General features: G+C 48.5%; 1 protein-coding gene across 5 annotated transcripts in view; it reads left to right on the forward strand.

Moving 5' to 3' along the window:
- Nucleotides 1–24,456, forward strand: part of qkia (QKI, KH domain containing, RNA binding a) — a 181,740-nt gene extending 157,284 nt beyond the window's left edge. The window contains exons 5-8 of one of the 5 annotated variants that reach the window (XM_072457017.1): nt 8,133–8,220; nt 13,475–13,873; nt 18,469–18,543; nt 20,734–24,456. In XM_072457017.1, the coding sequence (XP_072313118.1) occupies nt 8,133–8,220; nt 13,475–13,873; nt 18,469–18,543; nt 20,734–20,750 (579 nt within the window). In that variant the 3' untranslated portion in view covers nt 20,751–24,456. Of the gene's footprint in view, nt 1–8,132; nt 8,221–13,450; nt 13,874–18,468; nt 18,549–20,733 lie in introns of those variants that run through there. The other 4 variants (XM_072457016.1, XM_072457020.1, XM_072457018.1 and 1 more) reach the window with 4 other exon arrangements.
- Nucleotides 24,457–27,344: the final 2,888 nt, after the last annotated feature.

The raw sequence follows: 27,344 nt of genomic DNA on the forward strand, positions 1-27,344 counted from the left end.
CCTGTGTTTGACCCTGTCTTTGACCCTGTCTTTGACCCTGTCTTTGACCCTGTCTTTGACCCTGTGTTTGACCCTGTCTTTGACCCTGTCTTTGACCCTGTCTTTGACCCTGTGTTTGACCCTGTGTTTGACCCTGTGTTTGACCCTGTCTTTGACCCTGTCTTTGACCCTGTGTTTGACCCTGTGTTTGACCCTGTCTTTGACCCTGTCTTTGACCCTGTCTTTGACCCTGTCTTTGACCCTGTGTTTGACCCTGTGTTTGACCCTGTCTTTGACCCTGTCTTTGACCCTGTCTTTGACCCTGTCTTTGACCCTGTGTTTGACCCTGTCTTTGACCCTGTCTTTGACCCTGTGTTTGACCCTGTGTTTGACCCTGTCTTTGACCCTGTGTTTGACCCTGTGTTTGACCCTGTCTTTGACCCTGTGTTTGACCCTGTGTTTGACCCTGTCTTTGACCCTGTGTTTGACCCTGTCTTTGACCCTGTCTTTGACCCTGTCTTTGACCCTGTCTTTGACCCTGTCTTTGACCTTGTGTTTGACCCTGTGTTTGACCCTGTCTTTGACCCTGTCTTTGACCCTGTCTTTGACCCTGTCTTTGACCCTGTCTTTGACCCTGTGTTTGACCCTGTCTTTGACCCTGTCTTTGACCCTGTCTTTGACCCTGTCTTTGACCCTGTGTTTGACCCTGTCTTTGACCCTGTCTTTGACCCTGTCTTTGACCCTGTGTTTGACCCTGTCTTTGACCCTGTCTTTGACCCTGTCTTTGACCCTGTCTTTGACCCTGTGTTTGACCCTGTGTTTGACCCTGTCTTTGACCCTGTCTTTGACCCTGTCTTTGACCCTGTCTTTGACCCTGTGTTTGACCCTGTCTTTGACCCTGTCTTTGACCCTGTCTTTGACCCTGTGTTTGACCCTGTGTTTGACCCTGTCTTTGACCCTGTGTTTGACCCTGTGTTTGACCCTGTCTTTGACCCTGTGTTTGACCCTGTGTTTGACCCTGTCTTTGACCCTGTGTTTGACCCTGTCTTTGACCCTGTCTTTGACCCTGTCTTTGACCCTGTCTTTGACCTTGTGTTTGACCCTGTGTTTGACCCTGTCTTTGACCCTGTCTTTGACCCTGTCTTTGACCCTGTCTTTGACCCTGTGTTTGACCCTGTCTTTGACCCTGTCTTTGACCCTGTCTTTGACCCTGTCTTTGACCTTGTGTTTGACCCTGTGTTTGACCCTGTGTTTGACCCTGTCTTTGACCCTGTCTTTGACCCTGTCTTTGACCCTGTGTTTGACCCTGTCTTTGACCCTGTCTTTGACCCTGTCCTTTCTCCCTCTGTGGCCCTGGTGAGCTGCACTCGCTGGAGGAGATTGAACACTAAGTCCCTGCTTCCCTCACACATTTTTCCTTCATCGAAGTGTTTTTGAATATGCTTCCAGATGGCTTTCAAAACATGCTTCAAAATATCTAAAAAATGTGGTATAATTACTCATGCAGTTGTTTTCTAAATTCATTGGTTGAAGGCGTCTCGAGCCTGGTGTCCACTGCAGGATTTTTTTCTCTTTTTATGATTTATGGATGTAACACTACAAACAAGAGGAATTTAGACCCTGCGTAGACACTCCTCCCCTGAAGTCAATAATTGTGAGGGGAAATATTCGGTGTAATGGCTCATTTGAGTGTTTATTTTTTGGGTTAGGGTTTAGGCCTATTTATTATTATTATATTTATTTATTTGAGTGCTGTGCATGTAGAGATGACAACAGATGAGACTACCAGCTCCATGTCACTTTTTTTTTTTTTTACAAAATACACCCACTAATTGCAAAGTTGCCAAGACAAAAGGGACATATTATGTTATGAGCACGGACAACTATGTTTCAAATCAGGACTCACACTTAACTAAAATGAATACTGAAACACATGAGTCGTTTCAAATTTTTTTTTTTTTTTTTTTCGATTTCTCAGATCCCATCCAATTCGCTCCAATTTTGATCCGATTCCGATCTGATTTCGATTGGATCCGGGGGTTAATGTTATTAAAAATGAAAAATGTATTTGAAGCATTTCCTTCACTTCATGACTGTGGAGAGAAGCAACATATTCAAACTAGTATTATATCAATATGAAACAGAGTCTTGTAGTTACTGATGGAAGATGATGAAAAGGTCAAGGGTCAATCTACCTTCAAGAGAGAGAATCCAGGAGTCCTGAATGATCCTTCTTGAAGGTGGATTGAAGTTCACTGAGGGAAATGTAGAAAATAATTTATATTATCCTCCTGTCTCTCCCTCTCCTGTCTCTCCCTCCTCCTGTCTCTCCCTCTCCTGTCTCTCCCTCTCCTGTCTCTCCCTCTCCTGTCTCTCCCTCTCCTGTCTCTCCCTCTCCTGTCTCTCCCTCTCCTGTCTCTCCCTCCCCTGTCTCTCCCTCTCCTGTCTCTCCCTCTCCTGTCTCTCCCTCCTCCTGTCTCTCCCTCTCCTGTCTCTCCCTCTCCTGTCTCTCCCTCCCCTGTCTCTCCCTCTCCTGTCTCTCCCTCTCCTGTCTCTCCCTCCTCCTGTCTCTCCCTCTCCTGTCTCTCCCTCCCCTGTCTCTCCCTCTCCTGTCTCTCCCTCTCCTGTCTCTCCCTCCCCTGTCTCTCCCTCTCCTGTCTCTCCCTCTCCTGTCTCTCCCTCCCCTGTCTCTCCCTCTCCTGTCTCTCCCTCCCCTGTCTCTCCCTCCCCTGTCTCTCCCTCCCCTGTCTCTCCCTCCCCTGTCTCTCCCTCCCCTGTCTCTCCCTCTCCTGTCTCTCCCTCCCCTGTCTCTCCCTCCCCTGTCTCTCCCTCTCCTGTCTCTCCCTCCCCTGTCTCTCCCTCTCCTGTCTCTCCCTCCCCTGTCTCTCCCTCTCCTGTCTCTCCCTCTCCTGTCTCTCCCTCCCCTGTCTCTCCCTCTCCTGTCTCTCCCTCTCCTGTCTCTCCCTCTCCTGTCTCTCCCTCTCCTGTCTCTCCCTCCCCTGTCTCTCCCTCCCCTGTCTCTCCCTCTCCTGTCTCTCCCTCCCCTGTCTCTCCCTCTCCTGTCTCTCCCTCTCCTGTCTCTCCCTCTCCTGTCTCTCCCTCTCCTGTCTCTCCCTCTCCTGTCTCTCCCTCCCCTGTCTCTCCCTCCCCTGTCTCTCCCTCCCCTGTCTCTCCCTCCCCTGTCTCTCCCTCTCCTGTCTCTCCCTCCCCTGTCTCTCCCTCCCCTGTCTCTCCCTCTCCTGTCTCTCCCTCTCCTGTCTCTCCCTCCCCTGTCTCTCCCTCTCCTGTCTCTCCCTCTCCTGTCTCTCCCTCTCCTGTCTCTCCCTCTCCTGTCTCTCCCTCTCCTGTCTCTCCCTCTCCTGTCTCTCCCTCTCCTGTCTCTCCCTCTCCTGTCTCTCCCTCCCCTGTCTCTCCCTCTCCTGTCTCTCCTTCTCCTGTCTCTCCCTCTCCTGTCTCTCCCTCTCCTGTCTCTCCCTCCCCTGTCTCTCCCTCCCCTGTCTCTCCCTCCCCTGTCTCTCCCTCCCCTGTCTCTCCCTCTCCTGTCTCTCCCTCTCCTGTCTCTCCCTCCCCTGTCTCTCCCTCTCCTGTCTCTCCCTCTCCTGTCTCTCCCTCTCCTGTCTCTCCCTCTCCTGTCTCTCCCTCTCCTGTCTCTCCCTCCCCTGTCTCTCCCTCTCCTGTCTCTCCCTCTCCTGTCTCTCCCTCCCCTGTCTCTCCCTCTCCTGTCTCTCCCTCTCCTGTCTCTCCCTCCCCTGTCTCTCCCTCTCCTGTCTCTCCCTCTCCTGTCTCTCCCTCTCCTGTCTCTCCCTCTCCTGTCTCTCCCTCTCCTGTCTCTCCCTCCCCTGTCTCTCCCTCTCCTGTCTCTCCCTCTCCTGTCTCTCCCTCCCCTGTCTCTCCCTCTCCTGTCTCTCCCTCTCCTGTCTCTCCCTCCCCTGTCTCTCCCTCCCCTGTCTCTCCCTCTCCTGTCTCTCCCTCCCCTGTCTCTCCCTCCCCTGTCTCTCCCTCCCCTGTCTCTCCCTCTCCTGTCTCTCCCTCCCCTGTCTCTCCCTCTCCTGTCTCTCCCTCTCCTGTCTCTCCCTCTCCTGTCTCTCCCTCTCCTGTCTCTCCCTCTCCTGTCTCTCCCTCTCCTGTCTCTCCCTCTCCTGTCTCTCCCTCTCCTGTCTCTCCCTCCCCTGTCTCTCCCTCTCCTGTCTCTCCCTCTCCTGTCTCTCCCTCTCCTGTCTCTCCCTCTCCTGTCTCTCCCTCCCCTGTCTCTCCCTCCCCTGTCTCTCCCTCTCCTGTCTCTCCCTCTCCTGTCTCTCCCTCCCCTGTCTCTCCCTCTCCTGTCTCTCCCTCTCCTGTCTCTCCCTCCCCTGTCTCTCCCTCTCCTGTCTCTCCCTCTCCTGTCTCTCCCTCCCCTGTCTCTCCCTCTCCTGTCTCTCCCTCTCCTGTCTCTCCCTCCCCTGTCTCTCCCTCTCCTGTCTCTCCCTCTCCTGTCTCTCCCTCTCCTGTCTCTCCCTCTCCTGTCTCTCCCTCTCCTGTCTCTCCCTCCCCTGTCTCTCCCTCTCCTGTCTCTCCCTCCCCTGTCTCTCCCTCTCCTGTCTCTCCCTCTCCTGTCTCTCCCTCCCCTGTCTCTCCCTCCCCTGTCTCTCCCTCTCCTGTCTCTCCCTCCCCTGTCTCTCCCTCCCCTGTCTCTCCCTCCCCTGTCTCTCCCTCTCCTGTCTCTCCCTCCCCTGTCTCTCCCTCTCCTGTCTCTCCCTCTCCTGTCTCTCCCTCTCCTGTCTCTCCCTCTCCTGTCTCTCCCTCTCCTGTCTCTCCCTCTCCTGTCTCTCCCTCTCCTGTCTCTCCCTCCCCTGTCTCTCCCTCTCCTGTCTCTCCCTCTCCTGTCTCTCCCTCTCCTGTCTCTCCCTCTCCTGTCTCTCCCTCCCCTGTCTCTCCCTCCCCTGTCTCTCCCTCTCCTGTCTCTCCCTCTCCTGTCTCTCCCTCCCCTGTCTCTCCCTCTCCTGTCTCTCCCTCTCCTGTCTCTCCCTCTCCTGTCTCTCCCTCTCCTGTCTCTCCCTCCCCTGTCTCTCCCTCCCCTGTCTCTCCCTCTCCTGTCTCTCCCTCTCCTGTCTCTCCCTCCCCTGTCTCTCCCTCTCCTGTCTCTCCCTCCCCTGTCTCTCCCTCTCCTGTCTCTCCCTCTCCTGTCTCTCCCTCTCCTGTCTCTCCCTCTCCTGTCTCTCCCTCCCCTGTCTCTCCCTCCCCTGTCTCTCCCTCTCCTGTCTCTCCCTCTCCTGTCTCTCCCTCTCCTGTCTCTCCCTCTCCTGTCTCTCCCTCTCCTGTCTCTCCCTCTCCTGTCTCTCCCTCCCCTGTCTCTCCCTCTCCTGTCTCTCCCTCTCCTGTCTCTCCCTCCCCTGTCTCTCCCTCCCCTGTCTCTCCCTCTCCTGTCTCTCCCTCTCCTGTCTCTCCCTCCTTCTTGCCTGCTGTGTTCCCCAACATGCCATCAGCAGTGCCATGTCTCTCCCCGTGTAAACTCATGAACTACCTGTTAGCTGATGCTAGTGCTACATCGTAACTAAAAGATAAATGAGGAGATAAGATCATTTCTGATTTTTTGAGTTAAAACTTGAATAAAACACACTTAGAATTTGACAAATTAATCCTTCTGTAAGATCCATCAATATCTTGTAAGTAACTTTGGGAGCAGTTAAAACAATGTTGTTGTTTCCAGGTGTATTAATATTTTGAGAGAGAAGTGGAAGGAAAATTATATATGATTTTCAGATTGAAAATTAAGAATTAAATCTTAAAAGTGCAGCCTGCGAAAGTATTCAGGCCCTTTTCCCTGATTGCAACCAATTGCAGTCATAAGTTGCCTGATGATTGCATAAAGATTGAATTAGGACTGTCGCACAATATTTCAGTACTTTGATCACTAAAACGGCAAAAGAGCTCAAGTTAACGCAGTAACCACATTTTACATTTTAATGACGTTTTGCACACATGCCTGGACATGATTTTATGGTTTAATGATGAACTATTTAATGTTTTCACACCATCTGCTTTCAAGAAAATGTTCACTGAGTTCTGCCATCGGACTCATCTCGAGCAGACGGGAGTTGTGCCTTGGCTTTAAATAAATCTTATCAATGAGTCAATAAATAGACAGCACAGAGGTGAAAGTTCAGGTGCACGACTGAGCATTCTGCACAAACAGCAGCATGTTTAACGTAAGCCTACACTGACCAAACAAAGCAGTGTATCAGTTTACAGATAAAGAAGAACTGAAGGTCCAGAGATGCCCTTATGTCCACACAAAAACACAAATCCTGCGTGCTGTGTGTAACTCCACGCTCAAGCCAGAACGCACGTGATTAACACTTGGCTGTAATAATACTAAAATACTATCCAATCTGCCATGATAATCCTCCTCCACCCATAAGTGTAGTGAAAGTATAAGCATGTGCCGTATATGCAGAAAACTAAAGTGAATCTTAACACAAGAATCAGCTGTGAGCTGACGCCATGTGCTTTTCAAGATGCACTTTTTGCATAATATTTGATATAATGACATGCATTATTTAGCGACAGCCCTAGATTGAGGTACACACATAGGCAGGTATTTTTATAAACTCATATCCGCTGCCCTTTGTTTTATAAAAAGTATTGCGTGCGCACATACTTGTTTTATAAATATGTCCATCCACACAAACCCTCTTGTCCGAGAGTTCATCTAAAAGTTAGACCCAATCTATCCAATAAGACTAAGGCTTTTCTAGTCGTCACTTCTGCAAAACATGAAGCATGGCGCCAGATTTCACGAGTGGCACGCCTTTGTGGAGAAAGGGTTATTTGGTGCAAGATGGCCGACTGTAAAGTACTTCTTCTGTGCTCCTTGACAAGAAGCAGTAATTGGGTTTAAGAAAAAAAACGTGTACAACAAAAGTAACTTCTCAAAGGATCCATGTTGTCCGCTGTCGGCCATAAACAAGGAGGCATGTGTAACGTGTATTCATAAATTGTTGCAGATAGTGACGTATGGGAACTTAAAACGCCCATTATCCATGTCCACATTCAAACACAAAACTGAATTTTACCAAAATCTTCACGTTGGTCAGATTTTCCAAAAGCACAGTTTTAAAAGACATAATCCTGCGGTTTTGTGTGGATGACGGGTCAATATGAGTTTGATCAGATACTCAGCCACATGTGTACATGGCCTGAACGTGGACCCAGTGATTGAACAGAGTCCACCTGTGTGTAATCTAATCCCAATGAGGCTGTTCTGTGAAGGCTGCAGACCTTTGTGAAGAGAATGTTGGGGAGCAGCATCATGGAGTCCAAGGAACACACCACACAGTGCAGGAATAACGTTGTGGAGAAGTTTAAAGCTGGGTCATAAATCTCACAGAGCACTGTTCAATCCATCATTCAGAAATGGGAAGAGTATGGTATAATTACAAACCAACCAAGAAATGGTCGTCCACCAAAACTTACATCTGAATAAGGACAGCACTCCGAGATGCAGCCAAGAGTACTATTATATTATTATATTATATTAGTCGTGCTCTACACAAATATGGCCTTTATGGAAAAGTAGATGGAAGAAAAACAGCCATACAAAGTGTGGAGGACAAAGAGTTTTGTTTTTAAGACTTTGTCTTAAAAACAAAACACTACTGCTTTATTCGTTTCATACATGTTTTATACACATTTATTTGTGGCCTTCTTGAAATGAAGCCTTTCTTTCGCCCTGTTTATTTGATCACTAGCTCCGCGAGCTGATTTATTCCTGGACAGCATGTCAGCCAATCACAGCCGCCCTGTTGTTGTCATGGCGATTGAGCGTTCTGTCGCCTCAGGGCAAATCAGAGGCTGAAGAGGAGGAGGGTGCCATGCTAATTGCTTTCTGTGCATAATTTGAGTCCCCTAATTTGGCGGTAATGACAGTGCTGCTGCGTTTGTATTTATTGATCCCAACATGAATTGGCAGACGTGGCATTAGCCTGGGCAGGACGACATATTTGATTGTGCACTTGGAGCAAAAAAACAATACAGCAATTACCATTGCGATTTGGATTATGAATATGTATTTTGTCATTTGACGTCTGTGTTGGTGTTTAGGGGCTTTGGCGTAACAATAGCATTTGATTGTTTGGTGTATTTCTGTGAAGTATAAGTATTTAATTGTGTTCCAGGCGGAGGGAGAGGACAACCTGAAGAAGATGCAGCTGATGGAACTGGCCATCCTAAATGGGACGTATAGAGACAACAACATCAAAACACGTAAGCCCTTCACTTATCACAGACATTTTAATAGATTTTTGTAAAAACAAAACATTAAAATTATGTTTGTTGTGCTGTAAAGCATACAGTGGAACAAGTCATTTGATCTGATATAGTAAAACTATTATTGGAACTAAATAAGTATCAATTACTTATACTATTAAAAAAAAACATCAATATTTCTCAAAGCCATATTTTTGATCGAACCAGTATAAAATTGCAAATAACCTTAATTTAAACATTGAGGGGTTTAATGAATAAATTCAATCTTTAAATTCAAGTTGATTTTCTGTTGTCTTCTCTATGAATTAATAAGTACAATTCAAAACATTTTATGTTGAATATTGAATATATAAATACATATGGAATACGACTGAGACTGAAAACTTTTGAAACTATTATTGTTATCATTAGTTTTTATTTGTCTTTTATTATAACAAAAAGAATAAAAAAAGAATTGTCTAAGAATAATTCAGTTTATTGCTCCACGTCTTTCTTGACACTAAAGGAAAGAAAATCAACTGTAATAAGTGTCGAGGAGCGTTTCATTTCACAAATTACACCTTAGTTTTGTTTTTGCAGGAAATCTACTTCTACTTTTATTTTTTTAAATAAGTACAGCAAACGTTATGGTCTAGACTCAGACCCTCCTCACACTCCGGCCCTCCTCCTCCCCTCACACTCCGGCCCTCCTCCTCCCCTCACACTCCGGCCCTCCTCCTCCCCTCACACTCCGGCCCTCCTCACACTCCGGCCCTCCTCCTCCCCTCACACTCCGGCCCTCCTCCTCCCCTCACACTCCGGCCCTCCTCCTCCCCTCACACTCCGGCCCTCCTCACACTCCGGCCCTCCTCCTCCCCTCACACTCCGGCCCTCCTCCCTTCGCACAGACCCTCCTCCCCTCCTCGCACAGGCCCTCCTCCCTTCGCACAGACCCTCCTCCCCTCCTCGCACAGGCCCTCCTCCCTTCGCACAGGCCCTCCTCCCCTCGCACAGGCCCTCCTCCCCTCGCACAGGCCCTCCTCCCCTCGCACAGGCCCTCCTCCCCTCGCACAGGCCCTCCTCCCCTCGCACAGACCCTCCTCCCCTCGCACAGGCCCTCCTCTCCTCGCACAGGCCCTCCTCCCCTCGCACAGGCCCTCCTCCCCTCGCACAGGCCCTCCTCCCCTCGCACAGGCCCTCCTCCCCTCGCACAGGCCCTCCTCCCCTCGCACAGGCCCTCCTCTCCTCGCACAGGCTCTCCTCCCCTCGCACAGGCCCTCCTCCCCTCGCACAGGCCCTCCTCCCTTCGCACAGGCCCTCCTCCCTTCGCACAGGCCCTCCTCCCCTCGCACAGGCCCTCCTCCCTTCGCACAGGCCCTCCTCCCCTCGCACAGGCCCTCCTCCCCTCGCACAGGCCCTCCTCCCCTCGTACAGGCCCTCCTCCCTTCGCACAGGCCCTCCTCCCTTCGCACAGGCCCTCCTCCCCTCGCACAGGCCCTCCTCCCTTCGCACAGGCCCTCCTCCCCTCGCACAGGCCCTCCTCCCCTCGCACAGGCCCTCCTCCCTTCGCACAGGCTCTCCTCCCCTCACCACATGGAACCTTTGCGGTGACTTGATGAGTGAAAACTAGTGCTACTCAACACAGCAGTGACATGAAGAGCCGGTTTGGCGTGTACAGAGTATATTGCAGTTTGTGAAGGCGTTTTCTGCTATTAATACATCAAGGTCATCAAGGTTTACACCATTGTTATGCCTCCATTAAACTCAATTACACTGTCATACATTGTAACATGTAATCCTGTTTAAGATCTATCACCTCATCTCTGTAGCACCAGCTCCCTATTTCTGTCTTCCCTTCATCCATTCATCCTCCCCTCATGGTTTCATCCCTGCTCTTTGCCATCGCTCTGCTCGGCATGCTACTTCACCTACATGTTCTGCTTGATCAATAACTGCAATTTTACATGCACAAAGTTTGTCATTTGAGTTTCAATATGTTGCTATCACTGCCCATAACCAGTTCTTAATTTAGCCATAAAAATAAAAAAGTCACTGCTAAAACTAACAACACATCTAACTTTAATGACACTGGGGCTGATTATTGCCATGGTGATACGCCGCTCATCATCATCGGCAGCAGCAGCAGCAACAGTAATATTAGTAGTAGTATTAGTAGTAGTAGTAGTAGTATTAGTAGTAGTAGTAGTAGTATTAGTAGTAGTATTATTGCGCTTTGGTGTTGGGATTATTTTATTTTGGTTTGCTGTATTGATTTTATTTTGGCGACAGATTGTGGCTTTGTGGTTCACCACCATGATCATTGCATGTACTAATGTTCCCTTGTGGCCTGTCCCCTCCCTCCCTCTGCCTCTCCTTTCACTGTGATCACCTCCTCACTTCTCTCCTCACTTCTCTCCTCTTTCCTCACTTCTCTCCTCACTTCTCTCCTCACTTCTCTCCTCTCTTCTCTCCTCACTTCTCTCCTCTCTTCTCTCCTCACTTCTCTCCTCACTTCTTTCCTCACTTCTGTCCTCACTTCTCTCCTCACTTCTCTCCTTTCTCTCCACTCTCTCCTCACTTCTCTCCTCTCTCTTCTCACTTCTCTCCTCACTTCTCTCCTCTCTTCTCTCCTCACTTCTCTCCTCTCTCCTCACTTCTCTCCTCACTTCTATCCTCACTTGTCCTCACTTCTCTCCTCTTTCCTCACTTCTCTCCTCACTTCTCTCCTCTCTCCTCACTTCTCTCCTCACTTCTATCCTCACTTGTCCTCACTTCTCTCCTCTTTCCTCACTTCTCTCCTCACTTCTCTCCTTTCTCTCCTCTCTCTCCTCACATCTCTCTCTCCTCACTTCTCTCTTTCCTCACTTCTTTCCTCTCTCTCCTCACTTCTCTCCTCTCTTCTCTCCTCACTTCTCTCCTCACTTCTCTCCTTTCTCTCCACTCTCTCCTCACTTCTCTCCTCTCTCTTCTCACTTCTCTCCTCTCTTCTCTCCTCACTTCTCTCCTCACTTCTCTCCTCTCTTCTCTCCTCACTTCTCTCCTCTCTCCTCACTTCTCTCCTCACTTCTATCCTCACTTGTCCTCACTTCTCTCCTCTTTCCTCACTTCTCTCCTCACTTCTCTCCTTTCTCTCCTCTCTCTCCTCACATCTCTCTCTCCTCACTTCTCTCTTTCCTCACTTCTTTCCTCTCTCTCCTCACTTCTCTCCTCTCTTCTCTCCTCACTTCTCTCCTCACTTCTCTCCTCACTTCTCTCCTCTCTCTCCTCACTTCTCTCCTCTCTTCTCTCCTCACTTCCCTCCTCTCTTTCCTCACTTCTCTCCTCACTTCTATCCTCTCTTTCCTCACTTGTCTCCTCACTTGTCTCCTCACTTGTCTCCTCACTTCTCTCCTCACTTCTCTCCTCTCTCTCCTCACTTCTCTCCTCACTTCTCTCCTCTTTCCTCACTTCCCTCCTCTCTTTCCTCACTTCTCTCCTCTCTCCTCACTTCTCTCCTCACTTCTCTCCTCTCTTTCCTCACTTCCCTCCTCTCTTTCCTCACTTCTCTCCTCTCTCCTCACTTCTATCCTCACTTCTCTCCTCTCTCCTCAAATCTATCCTCACTTCTATCCTCTCTTTCCTCACTTCCCTCCTCACTTCTATCCTCACTTCTCTTCTCACTTCTCTCCTCACTTCTCTCCTCTTTCCTCACTTCTCTCCTTTCTCTCCTCTCTCTCCTCACTTCTCTCCTCACTTCTCTCCTCACTTCTCTCCTCTTTCCTCACTTCTCTCCTCTCTCTCCTCACTTCTCTCCTCTTTCCTCACTTTCTCCTCTCTCTCCTCACTTGTCTCCTCACTTCTCTCCTCTCTCCTCACTTCTCTCCTCACTTTTCTCCTCTTTCCTCACTTCCCTCCTCTCTTTCCTCACTTCTCTCCTCTCTCCTCACTTCTCTCCTCACTTCTCTCCTCTCTTTCCTCACTTCTCTCCTCTCTCCTCACTTCTATCCTCACTTCTCTCCTCTCTCCTCACTTCTCTCCTCACTTCTATCCTCTCTTTCCTCACTTCCCTCCTCACTTCTCTTCTCACTTCTCTCCTCACTTCTCTCCTCTTTCCTCACTTCTCTCCTTTCTCTCCTCTCTCCTCACTTCTCTCCTCACTTCTCTCCTCACTTCTCTCCTCACTTCTCTCCTCACTTCTCGCCTCACTTCTCTCCTCACTTCTCTCCTCTTTCCTCACTTTCTCCTCTCTCTCCTCACTTGTCTCCTCACTTCTCTCCTCACTTCTCTCCTCTTTCCTCACTTCTCTCCTTTCTCTCCTCTCTCTCCTCACTTCTCTCCTCACTTCACTCCTCACTTCTCTCCTCTTTCCTCACTTCTCTCCTCTCTCTCCTCACTTCTCTCCTCTTTCCTCACTTTCTCCTCTCTCTCCTCACTTGTCTCCTCACTTGTCTCCTCACTTCTCTCCTCTCTCTCCTCACTTCTCTCCTCACTTCTCTCCTCTTTCCTCACTTCCCTCCTCTCTTTCCTCACTTCTCTCCTCTCTCCTCACTTCTCTCCTCACTTCTCTCCTCTCTTTCCTCACTTCCCTCCTCTCTTTCCTCACTTCTCTCCTCTCTCCTCACTTCTATCCTCACTTCTCTCCTCTCCTCACTTCTATCCTCACTTATATCCTCTCTTTCCTCACTTCCCTCCTCACTTCTCTTCTCACTTCTCTCCTCACTTCTCTCCTCTTTCCTCACTTCTCTCCTTTCTCTCCTCTCTCTCCTCACTTCTCTCCTTTCTCTCCTCTCTTTCCTCACTTCTCTCCTCACTTCTCTCCTCACTTCTCTCCTCACTTCTCTCCTCACTTCTCGCCTCACTTCTCTCCTCACTTCTCTCCTCACTTCTCTCCTCACTTCTCTCCTCTTTCCTCACTTTCTCCTCTCTCTCCTCACTTGTCTCCTCACTTCTCTCCTCACTTCTCTCCTCTTTCCTCACTTCTCTCCTCTCTCTCCTCTCTCTCCTCACTTCTCTCCTCACTTCTCTCCTCACTTCTCTCCTCACTTCTCTCCTCTCTCTCCTCACTTCTCTCCTCACTTCTCTCCTCACTTCTCTCCTCACTTCCCTCCTCACTTCTCTCCTCACTTATTTCCTCACTTCTCTCCTCTTTCCTCACTTCTCTCCTCTTTCCTCACTTTCTCCTCTCTCTCCTCACTTGTCTCCTCACTTCTCTCCTCACTTCTCTCCTCTGCCTCTCTTCCTCCTGTTCTTCACTTCTTGCTTATGGCAGCCACCCTTGCGTTCTCTCTTGCAGCGGCGGCAGCGGCCGCTCAGGGTCCTCGGCTTATATCGGCTTCTACAGGTCAAGTGTGCCAGTCGCTGCGGCCCCCCACGCCGGGTGGGCCCCCCATCATGAATCTCATCCGGCCCCAGGTGGCCGCTATGCTGCCCAATGGCACCCCCACACTGGTTCCGCCCTCGCCGGACGGCGGCCTCATCTACACCGGCCCCTATGAGTACCCGTACGCGCTGGCACCCACCTCCCTGCTGGAGTACCCCATCGAGCACACAGGGGTTCTAGGTAAGAGAGCCTGGGGGAGCGTTGGCGCCGGTACTGCCGGCTTTGGCCATCCGTCTCAGGAGGCCGGCCTGTTCTACCCGGCCGGGCTGCTGGACGCCGCCTCGCTCGGCCACAGTCAGGACTTGTTGAAAGGTAAATATGTGGTGTCCACCTGAAGATCAGATGCAGGAGGCTGGCTGTGGACACTAGAGGCAGGACAGACACCATGAAGGCAGGACAGACACCATGAAGGCAGGACAGACGCCATGAAGGCAGGACAGACGCCATGAAGGCAGGACAGACGCCATGAAGGCAGGACAGACGCCATGAAGGCAGGACAGACGCCATGAAGGCAGGACAGACGCCATGAAGGCAGGACAGACGCCATGAAGGCAGGACAGACACCATGAAGGCAGGACAGACGCCATGAAGGCAGGACAGACGCCATGAAGGCAGGACAGACGCCATGAAGGCAGGACAGACACCATGAAGGCAGGACAGACGCCATGAAGGCAGGACAGACACCATGAAGGCAGGACAGACACCATGAAGGCAGGACAGACACCATGAACCACCACACTAATGCCCTACAGTCCAGTCTAACCCTTTAGCTGCTTGTGCAGAAGTGACCAGTGTTTGAGTGCAGTCTCAGTGGACTCTTAGCCTTAGGTCATGTGTCTGCTCTCAGGTTCATAGAGGACTTAGCTGAGTTTCAGTGTTTGAGTGCAGTCTCAGTGGACTCTTAGCCTTAGGTCATGTGTCTGCTCTCAGGTTCATAGAGGACTTAGCTGAGTTTCAGTGTTTGAGTGCAGTCTCAGTGGACTCTTAGCCTTAGGTCATGTGTCTGCTCTCAGGTTCATAGAGGACTTAGCTGAGTTTCAGTGTTTGAGTGCAGTCTCAGTGGACTCTTAGCCTTAGGTCATGTGTCTGCTCTCAGGTTCATAGAGGACTTAGCTGAGTTTCAGTGTTTGAGTGCAGTCTCAGTGGACTCTTAGCCTTAGGTCATGTGTCTGCTCTCAGGTTCATAGAGGACTTAGCTGAGTTTCAGTGTTTGAGTGCAGTCTCAGTGGACTCTTAGCCTTAGGTCATGTGTCTGCTCTCAGGTTCATAGAGGACTTAGCTGAGTTTCAGTGTTTGAGTGCAGTCTCAGTGGACTCTTAGCCTTAGGTCATGTGTCTGCTCTCAGGTTCATAGAGGACTTAGCTGAGTTTCAGTGTTTGAGTGCAGTCTCAGTGGACTCTTAGCCTTAGGTCATGTGTCTGCTCTCAGGTTCATAGAGGACTTAGCTGAGTTTCAGTGTTTGAGTGCAGTCTCAGTGGACTCTTAGCCTTAGGTCATGTGTCTGCTCTCAGGTTCATAGAGGACTTAGCCCGTTCTCGCTCTGCCCTGGAGGCATCTTCAGTCTGCTAGTGGATCTCGGAGGATTTCTGCTGCTGTTCAGATCATTCCCGTGCACATCCCTGCAGGCCCTCCAGTCCCACTGGGCATATCCAGTAAAATGCTCCTTTTTGCCCTGGTTTGTCTCCACTTCACCCCTTTTAAATGTAAACATGTGACACTGATGTTAGCACAGTGGAGGAAAGAGAAGCTTTAGGCACGCAGCACCCTCAAAGACTTGAGCAGCGTATATGTGGTGGCTTCCAGAGCAGAGGCAGCGATGCGTGTGCCTTTTACACACAATTGTCTTTTTCTGAAGGCAAGCATTATGGTTTCAAGTTCACAATAAGGTTGGCCTTTCATACGTATCTGTGACTGTAGTAAACAAATAAAATAGAAGTTATCAGGCCAAGTTACATGCATGTTTTTGGAGCAGTAAAAACATCTGTAACGAAATAAATGCTTAATAGATGTCTCAGGCCATCACGTCTGAATGGAGACGAGCAGAGGCAGCCGATCTACAAAGTGACATAATGCACCTTTTAAGATTGGATGAGAAAACTGCAGGAATGTGATCAGTGATCATTTGTACAAAAACACTCAATTCTAAAATGGAGTCGTCTGGAGGCAAAGGTGAAGCAAATCAATGTGATTTTGATGGTGGAATAAGACACTCAAGACACGTTAGAAAACATGAACTATTCTATTTGACATGATGCCTTTATTTATAAGGATATTATTATACACACTAAGCAGTTTTCATAAAAGGGCATTTCTGTAGTAATATTTACAGACATTTCATCCTACAGTGTGTTCATAATTGTATATTGTGTAGGTTTTATAACTTCCTATAATTTCAAATACAGTTTTGAGGCTGAAAAACAGTATTTGTCAAGACACATTTAGTGATCTTTATACACTGTAAATTCAAAATTGTGGCTTATGTAAAGACTTTGATGTGTCATGGTGCATGATTTTGCCTCCTGTCGCTTCCATTCTGGAATTAGAACGTTTTAAGGGGTCTACGAATTGGAGATGAATTAAATATAGTTTCATGCGTTGTGGTTCTGCGCAGCCTTTAGCTGGTCACAGTGCATGTAACCTGACTTATAAATGTGTTGAGACAGAGACGTACTCGTCCTGTCGGGACTGTCTTACACAGGACGATGAGCCGTTATATTATTTATCCAGAGCCTCTCACACAGCGTCCTCCCCCAGAGCAGCGTCCTCCCCCAGAGCAGCGTCCTCCCCCAAGGCAGCGTCCTCCCCCAGAGCAGCGTCCTCCCCCAAGGCAGCGTCCTCCCCCAGAGCAGCGTCCTCCCCCAGAGCAGCGTCCTCCCCCAAGGCAGCGTCCTCCCCCAGAGCAGCGTCCTCCCCCAGAGCAGCGTCCTCCCCCAGAGCAGCGTCCTCCCCCAGAGCAGCGTCCTCCCCCAAGGCAGCGTCCTCCCCCAGAGCAGCGTCCTCCCCCAGAGCAGCGTCCTCCCCCAAGGCAGCGTCCTCCCCCAGAGCAGCGTCCTCCCCCAGAGCAGCGTCCTCCCCCAGAGCAGCGTCCTCCCCCAGAGCAGCGTCCTCCCCCAGGGCAGCGTCCTCCCCCAGGGCAGCGTCCTCCCCCAAGGCAGCGTCCTCCCCCAGAGCAGCGTCCTCCCCCAGAGCAGCGTCCTCCCCCAAGGCAGCGTCCTCCCCCAAGGCAGCGTCCTCCCCCAGAGCAGCGTCCTCCCCCAAGGCAGCGTCCTCCCCCAAGGCAGCGTCCTCCCTCAGAGCAGCGTCCTCCCCCAAGGCAGCGTCCTCCCCCAGAGCAGCGTCCTCCCCCAGAGCAGCGTCCTCCCCAGGGCAGCGTCCTCCCCCAGAGCAGCATGCTCCTCCAAGGCAGCGTCCTCCCCCAGAGCAGCGTCCTCCCCCAGAGCAGCGTCCTCCCCAGGGCAGCGTCCTCCCCCAGAGCAGCATGCTCCTCCAGCGTTCTCCTCCAGCGTTCTCCTCCAGGGTAGTGTTCTCCTCCAGGGTAGTGTTCTCCTCCAGGGTTGTGTCCTCCAGGGTTGTGTCCTCCAGGGTTGTGTCCTCCAGGGCAGTGTCCTCCAGGGTAGTGTCCTCCAGGGCTGTGTCCTCCAGGGTTGTGTCCTCCAGGGCTGTGTCCTCCAGGGTTGTGTCCTCCAGGGCAGTGTCCTCCAGGGCAGTGTCCTCCAGGACAGTGTCCTCCAGGGCAGTGTTCAGGGTAGTGTTCAGGGTAGTGTTCAGGGCAGTGTTCAGGGCAGTGTCCTCCAGAGCAGTGTTCAGGGCAGTGTTCAGGGCAGTGTTCAGGGCAGTGTTCAGGGCAGTGTCCTCCAGAGCAGTGTTCAGGGCAGTGTTCAGGGCAGTGTTCAGGGCAGTGTTCAGGGCAGTGTTCAGGGCAGTGTTCAGGGCAGTGTTCAGGGTAGTGTCCTCCAGAGCAGTGTTCAGGGCAGTGTTCAGGGCAGTGTTCAGGGCAGTGTTCAGGGCAGTGTTCAGGGTAGTGTCCTTCAGGGCAGTGTCCTTCAGGGCAGTGTTCAGGGTAGTGTCCTTCAGGGCAGTGTCCTTCAGGGCAGTGTTCAGGGCAGTGTCCTCCAGAGCAGTGTTCAGGGTAGTGTCCTTCAGGGCAGTGTCCTTCAGGGCAGTGTTCAGGGCAGTGTCCTCCAGAGCAGTGTTCAGGGTAGTGTCCTTCAGGGCAGTGTCCTTCAGGGCAGTGTTCAGAGCAGTGTTCAGGGCAGTGTTCAGGGCAGTGTCCTCCAGAGCCACACCAGCCTCCAGATGTCTTAATCTGGCCCTTTACAACCTGAGCACTGTGGAATCTTATTAAGTGATGCATTTGAGGGCCTGGCTACAAGTACACACACATTCTCTACATTCTAGTCTGGATATTTGGTCATACTATCTGGATATAATGATGCTTTTTTTAAATGTATTTTTAGGACAATTACTTCTTTAAAACATTGCACAGTGTTATTGCATAATTCTAGACTAAACAAAAGACCAAAACAAATGTCCATTTTATAATGAAGAAATTAGCTTTATTTTCTTGTGATATGGATTTGCATCAATCATTTATTCGCTGTGACATCAAATTTCATAATGGAACACTTCACATTTCTAAGCCTTACGATGTATCTCTGTTGATATGTTGCAGTCATTCTAAGAATAGGTTTGTAGTTGTTCCCAGGCTCTGAACTTCCAAAAAGATGTATTTTTTTTCTACTGCATTTTTACGTAAAACCTGTGCAGTGTGTATATGTATTATAAAGTGTATTGTATTGGCTAAGCTAGAGCTACTGTTAAAATGTGAATGCCCTGACTGTACGCTGACTGTTCTTCCCTCCTAAAGTGAATGGTTGCTAACCCTGTGGCCCTGTTACAACCTATAGGTGCAATGGCTACTAAAGTGCGGCGGCATGACACACGGGTCCATCCTTACCAAAGGATTGTGACTACAGACCGAGGTTAGTTTAGTCTCCGGCTACACTCCTGCAACTCTCCGGGACTCCCTCAGTGTTGGCCATTTGGTCCGGGGTTGGGGCTTTGCGTTCAGTGTCAATCAAAGCCTTCTAACTGTGGAATTGCAACAAATGTGAAGGTTCAGCCACATTGACAATACTTTTTGTGAGTCATGAAAAACAGTTCAGTAACTACAGTTTTAGAGTTCTAAGATGATTAAAATACATGGGATTTAGGTGGTACTAACTAGCTCCAATAATACATTACAGCCCATAAAATGTGCTGTTTGTCCTTGTTAGGGAGTTAGGCTATATTTCCTTGACACAAGAACATTTCTTACGCATAAGTTTAAAATAGTTTTGGACTACTTTCTAAAGACTATATACTGTAATATGAATATATGCATAAGTATAAGCCCATTTTAAGTTCAGTTAAACAAAAACTCGAGAGTAAATTAAGAGACCAAAACAAATCTGAACAAATAATTAGAGTTTCTACAGTTTATTCTGCTCATACTACTCTCAAACTATGAATAGAATATAAAAGATTTGACTCTCATGTTTCGAAAGAGACTAATTTGGCAACTTGCTTGGATGTATTTTCATGACCATTTCGAGACTAAATGAAGCTATGTCTCCAAAAGGCTGTTAGAAGTGATAAAAGTGCAATACAAGGTCAGGTCCCGCCCCTGGATGAAATGCTGCACATTAAAGGAGTCCCGTATCTACACTGTCCTAATGCCTCCACGTATATGCCTCGATGCCTTGGTTGGGAATGTAGTCTGTATTTTCCTCTCTCTCCACACGCGACACATCCACGCCGCGCTCAAACGCCGGCGCGTGGACACATTTCACACGTCTGCTCAGGCACACTGGGTCATGTGTGTGAGCAGACACTAGGACAAAAGACATTCCTCTCACGCACCATTCCTGATTCAGCTCCCGAGCTTGTTCAACACTATTGTAAGAGGATGTTCCTTCACTTGTGTCAACAGAGTTCCAAAAGTCAAAGTAGAGCTGGGCAATTCATTGAATTTCCATTGAGACTGAGTCTATTTTGTCAGTGACATGCTTTAATTGAGAGGCATGTGGTTTTGAAGAATACAGTTGAGTTCATGTTAATTAAATCCATCACTGAAAGTCTTATTCAAGTTTAAAACCAAACAGGGGTTATTGATGTTGCTATGGGTTATTGCTTATGTTCTGGTTATGAAAGGGTTTAGACGGCATGAAAACGTTGTCCGTGACCCTCATCGAAGGCGTTACAAACTAGTACTTAGAAAATATAAAATAAAAGCAGATTTTGTATAATATGTTTCTGAATATTAAATGAGAGAATAGAGCGGAACAATGGTCCTTTCTGAGGCTGCAGAATCCTATTATTGTGTATATTAACAAAATATGTTACAAAAATGAATATGCTTAGTATATCGGACAATATTCATGATTCAAATGATAAGATAAAAGAAATGCTTTCTACTTTGTGCTCAGGTGTCCATAGACTTCAGTTCAGATGTTGCCTTACAAGAATATAATGGAATTGCCTTCCAATTCCTATTTCATGACTAATATATAGATGTTTTAAAGCAGAAGTGTCGCTTGTCACTATAGAAACGTGCCTGAAAGAGCTGGGGCTGAATCAGACGGAGCTCCGCCGCTGCCACATGGTTTCATTTGCTCTTGATGTGTTGAGGACATGGAGCTGAGGGAGCTTGCATTCACTGTATTGCATTTATTGACATTTCAGTTGTACATAAGGTACTGTCATTTTCTATTTGAGCATTTTCTATCAAATGTATTTATGGTTCTTGTGTATATTTATATTCTATAAAAATCGACTGCAAAATAAAGGCCGAGAATCGGAAAACAGCGATTCTGTTCTTCTTGCACCCTGCACTAGCCTCAGTGTAACCTAGAGAGACACTAATCACACGTCTGTCACACTAAAACACTAGTCTGTCTGTCTCGCTGCTCCTTGCTTCTGTTTTGTGGTTGTGGGGCCCACTTGAGGAGGGGCGGGGCTTAGTCACCTGAGCAGAGGCGAGGTCATCTCACACGGGCAGAGGCATCGGGCTTCATAAGAGATTGCTTTCATTTTATTGTTAAAATGATGTCATTCCAGTCTCTTCTGCTGACACTAATATCCTTTCTATCTTTTTTTTCTGTTTTGTTTTGTTTTTGTTCCTAACCACCTAGCCGCCACCGGCAACTAACACATGACCTTCTGACCTCTGAACTCTTCACCCAATGACGAGCCGCCCCAGCCTGCCTGCTGATCAGTTAACTGGTAATTGCCTTTTTGCTAACGCCTCTCGGAAAACTGCAAGTGTCAGAGAGCGAGAGGCGCCTAACCCGTTTAGAACCACCGCCCTACGACCTACTCCACCGCCACACAAGCGCACAACCGTCCAGCAGTTGTGCCCTCCTCATTGTTTTCTCTGTTTGTTGAGTTCAATTCCCATTCTTTCTCTTTCTTTTTCTTCATGGCTCATAACCGGGTGGATATTTAGTTTTGTTTTTGCTCGTGAATCTGCACTGAATTATATATAGCAATAATATGCCCACACCCCTTCCACTTGATGTGAATTCGGACGGCATTTTGGGTTCTCATCAACCTCCAAAAAGTACTTTCTGTCCCCCCCCTGACCTTGACCCCCACCCAATATGGCAGAGAAAAAGAAACAGAAGGAACGAGAACACTGACATTGATTAATTTCTGTCATAATTCACAACGTTGTAATGTTGAGCTGACACATTCTGGGTGTGCTTCTGTTGGATGAAATGAGCATGGCTGAACTGATTTGATCATTTATGTGTGTTGTATTTTATTTTCTCCTGTCATTTTGTTTCTCTTTGGTTGTTTTCTGTTATCCATATTTGACTAATTAGCTTGTGCTTCATTGTGACTGGCCGACACGAGGGCTTTCTCAGCAATCTATCAGGTGTAGTGTCCGAGGCGGCGGGAGGGCGGGGCGTGAGGGGGGAGGGGCGTGAGGCCTCTCTTCTACATTGAAAGTCGGGTGTGCTGAGGTCTGGGGGAGTGGCCTACTGCCCCCACCCACACTACACCCATATTACAGTGCCTGATGTATTCACAATATATCTCTGAGTTAGCTAAGCCGAGCTGTGAACAAAAAGACAAAAAAATAAAAGTATTATGTGTGCGTATTTAGCCAAAGGGTTTTCCTCTGAGTATATATATATATATATACTCAGAGAGAATATATATATATCTGATGTTTGGAGTGAGTTTGTGCTGCCTTCAGCCACAAAACCCACTTTGTCCTGATGGAGAAGCATTAAAGTTGTGCCCAGTGAACACTAAGAACTGTCTCCACCGCATAGTCCACGTCCCAAAGGTCACTTTTGAACCCAGTGTTGCTCCTTAATTCAAGAGTCCTTTTAGTGAAAGTCATTGGAGAGTCCTTTTAAAAGTGCACATCCACAATGTGTCACACTTCTAGCATCCAAACTCCTGGGCCCACGTTTCTGTTGAAGTCTCAAGAAAAACTAGGATGTGAAAGCCATGCCTGCTTGTTCAAAATTGCTTTATACATACGTATTATATCTATAAATATCTCAAAATGTAGATACTGTCATTGCATAAGCAAATACAGAAGAGATCAAAATAGTTAATTTTACAGGGTGCTGGTGAAAAAATCTATTTTTAACAATTTTAGGTTTTGATACTTAACTTGAAGCTATAAAAATAGAAAAATTCAATAAAAATGAAAGCGGTATAAAAGAAAATAAAGGGTCAAATAAGTGGGTGGAGTTAGTGCTGTTACCTTGAATATGATTGGATGGTGAGAGCAACAGTCTAGAAGGTGATTAGACTAGACACTTGCTCCAGGAGGATAAACAAAGTGCCTTATCTCCAGTTTTGTTTCCTGACTTTTCCCGTTTAGTTCAGTAACATCCACTCGTGTCTGTGGGGCGCTCCCTCGTGGCGCTCCCTCGTGGTGCTCCCTCGTGGTGCTCCCTCGTGGCGCTCCCTCGTGGTGCTCCCTCGTGGTGCTCCCTCGTGGTGCTCCCTCGTGGCGCTCCCTCGTGGTGCTCCCTCGTGGTGCTCCCTCGTGGTGCTCCCTCAGGGGGCTCCCTCGGGGTGCTCCCTCAGGGTGCACCCTTAAGATGCTCCCTCAGGGTGCTCCCTCGTGGTGCTCCCTCGTGGTGCTCCCTCGTGGCGCTCCCTCGTGGCGCTCCCTCGTGGTGCTCCCTCGTGGCGCTCCCTCGTGGTGCTCCCTCGTGGTGCTCCCTCAGGGGGCTCCCTCGGGGTGCTCCCTCAGGGTGCACCCTTAAGATGCTCCCTCAGGGTGCTCCCTCGTGGCGCTCCCTCGTGGCGCTCCCTCGTGGTGCTCCCTCGTGGCGCTCCCTCGTGGTGCTCCCTCGTGGTGCTCCCTCAGGGGGCTCCCTCGGGGTGCTCCCTCAGGGTGCACCCTTAAGATGCTCCCTCAGGGTGCTCCCTCGTGGTGCTCCCTCGTGGTGCTCCCTCGTGGTGCTCCTTCGGGGTGCTCCCTCAGGGTGCACCCTTAAGATGCTCCCTCAGGGTGCTCCCTTGTGGTGCTCCCTCGTGGTGCTCCTTCGGGGTGCACCCTTAAGATGCTCCCTCAGGGTGCTCCCTCGTGGTGCTCCCTCGTGGTGCTCCTTCGTGGTGCTCCTTCGGGGTGCACCCTTAAGATGCTCCCTCAGGGGGCTCCCTCAGGGGGCTCCCTCGTGGTGCTCCTTCGGGGTGCACCCTTAAGATGCTCCCTCAGGGGGCTCCCTCAGGGGGCTCCCTCGGGGTGCTCCCTTAAGATGCTCCCTCAGGGGGCTCCCTCGGGGTGCTCCCTCGGGGTGCTCCCTCGGGGTGCTCCCTCGGGGTGCTCCCACTGTACACCGGGTGTTACTGCAGTTATTCTATGCAAGAATAGCAGTCTTTATGAGCTGCTAAATCTGTGCCATGGTTTTGTCTTCCTAAAATGAATTTGTTTCCCTCGATGGCCCTTTACTCTGCTGTGGGCAGGATTTTATTTGTTACTTTGATTTGAACAATCATAAAATATTGTCTTGATTCTTTGGTGACTGTGACTGACTTCCAAGAACAATTGGAACTGCCAATAACAGAAATCTGCCAAATCAAAGTGTTGAGACGAGCAGAGGAACCAGGAAGTGAAGTGGAGCCCTGCTCCTGCTGGCTCCGCCCTGCTCCTGCTGGCTCCGCCCTGCCCCCTGCTGGCCCCGCCCCGCACGGGGAGGTGCCGGCTGCAGACACAAACGCTCCCAGCACCACCCCACTGGGAGGCGCCAGCAGAGAACACAAACGCTCCACACACGGCCCTTTCCATTGTTTGAAACACACCAAAACATTGTTGGAGAGACATTGGCAGCTGTTCCATTGTTGCCTTGGCAGTTTGTCTCTTTGCTCTTTCATCACTGTTACACCCAAAGGTCAATGACCTTGTTTTTCTTCAGTGTTATTTTTCAATTGAAATGCAATATAAAGCGTGTGTCCCAGTATTAGAAGAGCGATGCCCTGAGCTGTGTGTGGACATGTCCATCAGGGGACAGCTGATCTTTATGCTCTCACTGGCCTGCCTACTACATGTATGATAATGTAATTAACAGCCATTGTTACAGGTTTATAATGTATTTTTCTAATCTCATTTTATATGTATGTTAATCATCTGAGTGCTTTTTTCTTTTTTTTAAATAAATCCACTGCTTCTTGGTCCTGACGTCTCATGGAGCGTTGCCTTTCCCTGTTACACTTACTTTTCTTGCCCAGCTTGTTTAACTCATTAGCGACGATACGTTTTCTTGTCCTAAATATTTTACATGCTTGCATTTAGTTTTCATGGTGTAATGCTGTTATTTTGTTTCTTATTAACCTCTTGGCATTTATTTTAATAAAACATTCTTAGTAAGAATTTTACTAACTTGCTGGAGTTTGTCTTGTGTTTTTAACCGTTTCATGAATGTGTCCCAGGTCTGATCCTGGGACTAACACCATTAAAACACACACACACACAGACACACACACAGACACAGACACACACACACACACACACACAGACAGACACAGACACACACACAGACACAGACACAGACACACACACACACACACACACACACACACACACTCACACTCTCACTCTCACATGGCTCCAGATGTTTCATGTTCCATAGAAGATGGTTTTCATTTGTTTCATGTTTTATTCTTTCATTCAATCCAGTGGGACATGGGACCGACATGTTTACTATGTAGGACAGCTTTTAGAGACTAGACGGGACGGTGCAGCATGAAACAAGAAGGAGACGAGCATCGTCCGAGCTGGAGTCCAAGTCCCAACCCTACAGCTGGCGACAAACACAGCCTGGCATATGTGCTGTCAACTCAGCCACAGAGCAGCACAAGTCATTTCAAAAGTTTTTATTATTTTTAATGTTATTTTCCCCAAACTAATTTGTCTCCCTAGAGACCTTGTGTAACACACACCAAACGTTACACGCTTGGACTGATCAAAAATCAGAATTAGATTTATTTAGTTTTTAACTCACCAATTTTCTGGAAGATCTAGCTTATTTTACAGATTTGTATCTATTTTCCAATTGGCCTGTAGTGTCTCGCCTCAATCAAAATGTAATTCAAATTTCTGTCTGACAACTTGTCTGCTCTGGCTCTGGGAGCTAAACGCTGCTGTCGTCCACAGAGGCTGCATTATCTGTACATTTATCCTTTAAACATACTCTTGTACCTGTGCTTTAGAACATCAAATGTGTTGACTGAAGGGACACATTGATTGGCTTTCAATCAGTTAGGTGATCCCATATCATGATTTGTGTTAGCACCCTACTGGCAGCAGAGGGAATTAAAAACATGTAGTTGAAATGAAAGTGATTTGAGGCAGAAATGCTCAGAACAAGTTTGGTGATTTATCAAAACAACGGGTGTCCTGCAGGGGGTGACACTCATGGTCCAGCATAGATGTGAATCTAGCCAGGACCCTCCTGTCCCCCACCTCCTGCACCGAGTCCAGAGCACAGCCCAGGACGGAGCTGGACTTCTTGATGACTCTGTCCAGCCTCTTCCTCTCCCTCTCTGTGATGCTGCTGCTCCAGCAGGCCACACCGTACAGGAGCTGATGCCACCACAGAGTCGTAGAAGGTCTTCAGGAGTGGCCCTGTCACTCCAAAAGACCTGAGTCTCCTCAGGAGGTAGAGCCGACTCTGGCTCTTCCTGTACAGTCTGTGTTATGAGTCCAGTCCAGTTTGTGGTTCAGATGAACACCCAGGTACTTGTATGAGTCCACACTCTCAATGTCCCGACCCTGGATGTTCACTGGTGAGGGGGCAGTGGGGTGGCGTCTGCGGAAGTCCACCACCATCTCCTTGGTCTTCCCCGCGTTGATGAGGAGGTGGTTACGCTGACACCAGTCCACAAAGTCCTGCTCCAGTCCTCTGTACTCCGCATCATCGTCGTCCGTGATGAGTCCGATGATGGCAGAGTCATCAGAGAACTTCTGCAGGACACAGCTGTCCGTGTCGTGTCTGAAGTCTGCAGTGTAAAGGGTGAAGAGAAAGGGCGCGAGGACAGTGCCCTGGGGCGCCCCCACACTGCAGGTCCGAGTGTCAGACACACAGTCCCGGGCTCTCACAAACTGGGGTCGGTCTGTGAGGTAGTCCAGGATCCACTCTGCAGGTCGTACTCCACTGACCCAGAGAAGGAGCAGAGAAGATGAGCTCGTAAACAGGATGAATGAAACGAGCATAAATTAAGCTAAATATTGCAGCTATTAACAATGTTGGAACATGGTTAAAAGGGAGGAAAAGGCTTATGATTCTCAATTATTATTATAGGTTCACCAATAATATTTAAAATGGTAATTCTAAAGATTCTATAAATTCAACTTTGAAAATCACATGAGACATTGACATTATTTAAAGTTGACCGCTGCTGATATGAAGTCTTTCTTGCTTCATCATATCTACTGTACCATTGGCTGCAGACACAGATTTGAATGTGAATGTCTTTATTCTTAGAACACGCACCTTGTACCAGCAAACCGGGTGCATTGTATAGCGTTAACTTTTTGACATCGAAATTGGGTTTTAATGACATGTTTCACAAATCCAGACCTAATTGAACCTATGACAAACAAATTATGGAAATGTTCTCAACAGTCAGAAGCATCCACAGCCAAATCAGTTAAGCTTTGTCATTGCTGAACACAAAATAAAATAAACTGGTTTACTATTATGCTATGTGCCAGTATTGAAAATATATATTTGCAACACTAAAACCTTAAATGGAACATGATGTGTGAAGAGGGCAGAAAAAGTGGCCTCGTGGATTATCTCTTCTGAAAGTAAATGACCTGCACCAGCTCACGCCGCCATCTTGTGGTACAAAATGAGATGGCAGCTTTCCACAAGCTCAAGACTTCTACAAGAGGTATTTTTTTAAAGTAAAGTATTGCACATGAAGCCTACACTGGGATCACATTTTCAGGTTTACTGTGTAACTTTTCTGAAGGGTGGTCCAAGATAGATCTTATCACGGAGACTTCTTCAGGCCAAATTAATAAGACAAGATATTCCTTTATTGTCCCACATGGGGAAATTTCATTGTTGCAACGCAGGAAGATACAGAGGAAAAGGACAGATCACTTATAGGAAGTTTAAAAAACACTCTTAATAGAAGAACTTTTATAAACAAAACTATAGACAAAACCTCTCATTTCTCAATAAAGAATGGAGGGTAAATAAAATAAAAACAGCTAGCGTAAGACGAGTTAATACTAATAATAATGGTAAAATAAACACTAATC

This window comes from Eucyclogobius newberryi, unplaced genomic scaffold (genome assembly GCF_026437365.1).
Source record: "Eucyclogobius newberryi isolate DKJ021-1_F unplaced genomic scaffold, fEucNew1.0.hap1 SCAF_21, whole genome shotgun sequence".
Taxonomy (NCBI): domain Eukaryota; kingdom Metazoa; phylum Chordata; class Actinopteri; order Gobiiformes; family Gobiidae; genus Eucyclogobius; species Eucyclogobius newberryi.